The 6364-nt window shown below is 35.9% G+C and overlaps 1 protein-coding gene across 6 annotated transcripts in view; it reads left to right on the plus strand.

Moving 5' to 3' along the window:
• The first annotated feature begins 776 nt into the window (after positions 1-776).
• The window catches only part of LOC125044191 (ATPase family AAA domain-containing protein 2-like), a 60987-nt gene continuing 55399 nt past the window's right edge, over positions 777-6364 (plus strand). For 5 of the 6 annotated variants that reach the window (XM_047640673.1, XM_047640674.1, XM_047640676.1 and 2 more), the window contains exon 1: positions 777-948. In XM_047640673.1, the coding sequence (XP_047496629.1) occupies positions 841-948 (108 nt within the window). In that variant the 5' untranslated portion in view covers positions 777-840. The remainder of the gene's footprint in view (positions 949-6364) is intronic. The other variant, XM_047640678.1, reaches the window with a different exon arrangement.

Below are 6364 nucleotides of genomic sequence, written 5' to 3' on the forward strand. Positions count from 1 at the left end.
ATCTATATTAATAGCTCCCCTCAGATATTATAATAAATACAAGCGATCTTACCAACTCGTATCTTTTGAAGCTCTTCATATATTTTGCTTATCTAGGTGACTTACACAAATGTATTGGTACAATAGTGCGAATCTCTGCGCTGATTGGTAGAAATGTTTCTGTGGTTAGCGTATTATTTCTTTTTTTTTCATTTGGCAAAATTCTTTTCATTTTACTGAAAAGATAATCCCTTAAAACAATGACTGTGTTTTTATCAATTAGAGGAAGATTATTGCACCACAAGATTTTTCGTTTGCTTCCTTTATTTGAAAAAAAAATGAAAATGAGTGAAACACATAAGTACGGATATGAAAACGTACGTTCAGTTGTAAACGTTGACGTATATATTGGTAAATCATTTTTTTTTCTTAGTAATTCTGGCAATGGGTCATAATGAATTATTGTGTCATATTGAGTAAAGATAAATTAATTGACTCTGATAACTGTAGAGGGAAAGTATCCAAAGATCCGGAAAAGAGAAATGGCTTCGGGAGCGGCGCACCAAAGAGGATCTTCGCGCCAAATTTCGTTTCAAATTCTCGCGCGCATTTTTGTGGTATTTCTCCGCCCGAGTGGAATACTCTTGCTCTTTGCTAGTGAAGTTCCAATTTCCTTGAAATTTGTGCAACATAGATAGCGTAAATTGATAACTTGCCATCGGCTTTTAGTATTTTTTCGGTGATTTAACACTATCCATGAATTATTCGCGGGAGAACTAGTTTTCACGCGCAGTGTTGTGGTGTTCCTCGGCGGTGGTGGTAGTGATGGACGTCTTTGTGAGAAAGATAACATGATCTAAAATGGTGTCTACGAGAGGAAATCCCGTGGCCGATGGGAGGAAGAGTACCTTGCCCTCACGTGAGTCCCGCAGGAGCACCCGAGGAGCACTTCAGGAGCCAGAGGACGAGGTAGGAACGAAGTCTTTGTCTCTCCCTCCCGAACGGTCGCCTTGCTCTTCTCACCCGAGGAATAAAGGCCTTTTGTGAGCCGCTTCGGCTCTTTGCTGAACCTCCGACTTGAACCTAGAACGTCCATTTGACCTCGAGTGTGAAGGTCGAGTTGAAGGTCCTCCTTGACACTCGAGTCGTACTCTCTCTCTGTCTCGCCTTTTTCTTCATCGCTCCCTTGACTTTGACAGATCAACATCCGCATCTTTCCTCCTCATCCTTTCCTTCTTCCTCCACGTTCGTCCTTTGCCAGTTCCTCCTTCGTCCTCCGCCTCCGCCGCCCTTTGTCCGCGTCGCCGCCGCCGCCGCCTCCCCCGGAGCTGGAGGCCCCTCGGGAGGCGCGGCGAGGCCTCCGCGCCCTCACGGGAGGCCCGGAGCTCGATCCTGGGGTCAGATGCTCGAGGAGGAGATGGTGATGCTCGGGCGGCGGCGGAAAGGGCTGCGGCCTCGTCTTCCTTCTCTCCTGGTTTCTCTTTCCTTTGTTTCTTGGTTATTTAGGTGTCTCGTTTTCATCTTTGTTTGCTGTTTCTTGGGGCCTCATAGCCAGTAAGTGGAAGAGTTAGAAGATGGGGACGAGTTTTGCGTCAAGCTAAGGTTGGTGTAGGTCAGAATGGCATACCTGGCGAGACGTGTGGCAGTGCTCGGAGCAGGAGTCGGGGCCCACGGCGCGCTCCTGGCCGCTAGCATCTCACCGTTTGTTTGCTTGGTCTTGGTAGGTAGGTACAGGTTAGGTACAGGTTAACCTCTATTGTTTGATTATAGTGTTCTAGTAGTGAATGGAGGTTCAGCGAGCATGAGGAAAAGTAAGAGAAAAGAAATAAAGATTAAAAGTGCGGTGTATTTTACTGAGAGTGACGCACCCTCCAGGGACAAAGTCCTTAGAGCAGGGTATCATGTTAACCCAGTAATCCAAACCTAACCTATCCTACCTTATATTTATTCCCAAGACAGGGTGGCAAACCCTGGCTAGGGAACCCCTGCACCCCATTTTATTAGAACTTCATGCCATCTTACAGAAAACCCAACATTAAGAACTGTGTGAGGATGTTGTCGACTTGTCTCTGAGTAGTGATATGCAGTGGATATTTTTGTCATTTGTGGTGCATATGTGGCCATAACAACTGTACCCATCATATTTATTACTCTGTTTCTTATGATCTCAATGATAGTGGTGTCCATGTCCCCCTATCTCTGTGCATCACTCACAGTAATGTTAATCAAAAGTGCAATAACAGTAATTAGTCCCCATGTCTTTGATTCTCCACAAATAAATTTGATCTATGTGACTGAGAGTGATTCACAGAGATGGAGGGAAATGTACTGCCATCTTATAGAACATAAAAATTAGGATAGCAAACAAGACAGGTACAGTTTCTCTGGCCTCGTATCTACCGCAAAATGACAAAAATATCCATCGTATATCACCACTCAGAGACTTTAACACCCTCACACAGCCAGACAGTTCCCTGTCTAGAGAATAAATAGAAGGTTTGAAAGGTTAGTTATAGATTTTTGTGTTTGTATGATACCCTGGTTTTGGATTTTCGTATGTGGAGGATACATCTCTCTCGGTAACAAATACCACAGATTTAATTTATTAAACAAGAGTGTAGGTTGACTAGAAGCTTATTAGCTTGAAAACTAGCTCTGTTAGTGTCCTAAAACTCCACACTGACATGCTGCATAGAACAGAACAGCCACTGTTATTGTAGGATATATAATAGGATATATAATATGTGCTATTCAGAAACTAAGTCCACCCCAGATGTCAATTGTCATTGGTTAAGAATGGGCTCACTAAGCCCTGATTTGACTGGCTAGACTCAGCCTTGGCCCTGGAGCCACCTTTGCCCCTCCCTCTCCCCCAAGTATGTTGCCTCATTATTACACTCCCATGGGCTTGGTGCATCTGTTCTGGCTGCAAAAGATTTTGGTTAATCTTTATAATATGGACATTAAGCTAGGCAAGTATGTACATACCATGCCCACTGTGAGTTTACTTTATTAATTGTTTTTCCACATAGATGGCAACACTTGTACTAAGTCGTAAAGGAGCCAATTACTAGTACTCCCTGTCTTGCCTGTTTACCCTTTTCCTTGATTTTCGAAAATATTTCACGTTATCTTATATTGCTGTTACTAATGTCTATAACATTATAATGTCTATAATAGAAATAACACCATCAATATTCATAGCTTTAGTATAAAAAACATTTTCCCTGCCAATTAAATTAAAGTTGAAATCAGGTAAGGTCACAAGGTCTACTAATTGACTCCTTTGTGGCTAAGCACTAGCAGAGCCATCCATGTGCAGAGACATTTCACTAAAAAAAGCATTTTCTTGGTGGCATTGTGGTAAGAAGGACCTGAAAAAATGTCTTATTATTTACCATAGTGCCAGATGGGTAAGTGAAACTGAAACTGAAGCTAGGGTACACCTTATGGGGAATTAATTTAAGCCAGAATTAGGAATGGGAAAGGATGTAGGGAAATTTGCTCTCGATGGGGATTTTAGATGTGGCCCAGCCACATCTGGGCATTAGGATTATTTGAGTGGCCACTCTTAGGAGTGTTGCTTGTAGGCCAGGCACACAGGAACACTCTGTAGCTTTAGGGGTTCTATTTTAGCTGGTTTGGTTTCCATGCATTGATATTCAAATTTCAATATATACTTGGTTATCAGAGGTGAAACAGCAGTTAAAGGATGTAGCAAGATACGGAGGCCTATATTATTGTTTTTTAGTTAGTGTTTTTATTATTATTAATTAATTAGTTCATTTTTTATAATTATATATTTTTATATTGTTATATCAATTTACTGTTATGATCTATTGTATGTATTCTTATTAGTATAATAATAACTAGTTCTGTTATTATAATTGTTTGTTGTTTTATTATTGTTGATGATGATGATGATGATGATGATGATGATGATGATGATGATGATGATGATGATGATGATGATGATGATGATGATGATGATGATGATGATGATATTATTATTATTATTGCTATTATTATTATTATTGCTATTATTATTATTATTATTATTGCTATTATTATTATTATTATTATTATTGCTATTATTATTATCATTATTATTGCTATTATTATTATTATTGCTATTATTATTATTATTATTGCTATTATTATTATTATTATTGCTATTATTATTATTATTGCTATTATTATTATTATTGCTATTATTATTATTATTGCTATTATTATTATTATTATTATTATTATTAATATTATTATTATTATTATTATTATTATTATTATTATTATTATTATTATTATTATTATTGATTTCATTATTATTATTACTATTAATTATCATTAATTAGTATTTATAATTTTATTTTTTTTGTATAATTTTTTATTGGTATTATCCATTATTGTTGTTATTAATGTTATTATTATTATTGTTTATTTGTTTATTTATTTATCTATTTATTTTTTATTGGGCTAATTCTTCACAGTAATTCCCCAACTCGATATCACAAAATTTATTCAACAATCTAAGTTGCCATGACAGTGTGTGCCATTTAGGCACTGCCCAGGGGAAGGGTTGATGGGGGCTATTCTCTTGGGAAACATTATCTTCACCTTGTGTGAATGGTAAGATGGAACTGAAACTTGGGCACACCAAGTGGACTAGGGCTGAGTGGTGCTTTCACTGATCTTTATCCTGTATTTTCAACTTTACCACTCGTGGCTATAGATTATTTCTTGTATTGATGACTGCAACTTTTTGTCCTCTACAAGAATATCATCTTCAATTTGCCCTTCCATAGTGTGTCCATACCATAAAGATTAACCATTATTATTATGGCTTCTGCTTTTGTTTTTGCTATTAAGTACCTTATTTGGTTCAGGTTTAAGCAAGATCCCTGTTAGTAGCTCATGTAAGGGCTGTTCTAATTATTATTATTATTATTATTGTTATTGTTATTGTTATTGTTATTGTTATTAATATCATCATCAGTCATCATTGTTATTGTTATTGTTATTGTTATTGTTATTGTTATTGTTATTGTTATTGTTGTTATTATTATTATTATTATTATTATTATTATATTATTATTATTATTTTTATTATTATTATTATTATTATTATTATTATTATTATTATTATTATTATTATTATTATTATTATTATTTATTTATTTATTTATTTATTTATTTATTTATTTATTTTTACTTATTCTGGTGACTGCTAAGCTTAGTATGATCATGAAAGATGAGCTTAAACTTATTGGTATTAATTAATATTTATTTCTTATGTTGAGTTCCTTGGATGAATTGGTTTTTAGTCAGTAACACAGCATATGTAGATTGTATTGAGAATTAATTTCTGGTATTCATACAGAACATTAACCTGTTGGATCTAGATGCTTCACTGTCATTATGTGGCACAAAATATGGGCATTAGGTATACTTGAGTGGCTACTCTGAGGCCTGTGTGACTTGTAGGCCAGGCACACATGAACGCATATGGGCAGTGCAAGACTCCATGCCTCTCCTTTGCAATGTTATTTTTTCTTTTTTTGTTTAAGCATTTTTAACTTTTTGGCTATTTTCCAATAGATATATTTTTCATTTGATTTGATTTAACCAGATGGTAATAAACTGTTTTCCTTGTACTGACTCTGTGCAAGTTATGTACTCTAGGTAGCACCTAACTCAGTACAAATTAACAATAGGTAAAACTTTGTTGTTTGTCCTTTTATTTTTTATTTTATTTTATTTTTTTTTTATTTTTTTTTTTTTTATATAACATTCAATAATCTGTAATATAATCTGTGCCTGCTTGCCATAGAATCCAGAGCATGGAAATAGGGTCCACCCTGGAGCTGGTACTCTTCCAGTCATGGTACATTCCACAAGCATTTGTTGATGGAAATAATGCCAAATCCCCTTGCTAAATGCCCATTGAGTCTTATCACCCTCCAATAACTTTGTACACTCATGGCAAGTCATTCCCGTCACCTGGCCCTTAACAAAATTTCTTGTGATGCCAAGTTCCTGTCACCCTGGCAGTCAGCCATCTGTTAACTAAATTTTTTTATGGTATGATGGTGACATCAACTGGATCATAGGGGTTAAGTAAAATCTACCTAATGACTACCTACTTTTGTAAGCTTGCTGATTGTCCTTTATCCTTTGTATTACTTTGTGAATTTTATATAAGAATTTTTTCCATTTAGTGCAGTATTTCATATAGTTCAATTGAGTAAATGCTAGCATTTCAGATATAATTCATGTACATTTTATAGTTTTCTTTAATCCAGTGGTACCAGTGGTGGCATTTTTGTACAAGCCATACCCACTGGAAGTTTAGTTAATTAATTGTAGATACATATAGATGGTTCAA

The sequence above is a fragment of the Penaeus chinensis genome, chromosome 35 (assembly GCF_019202785.1).
Source record: "Penaeus chinensis breed Huanghai No. 1 chromosome 35, ASM1920278v2, whole genome shotgun sequence".
NCBI lineage: Eukaryota > Metazoa > Arthropoda > Malacostraca > Decapoda > Penaeidae > Penaeus > Penaeus chinensis.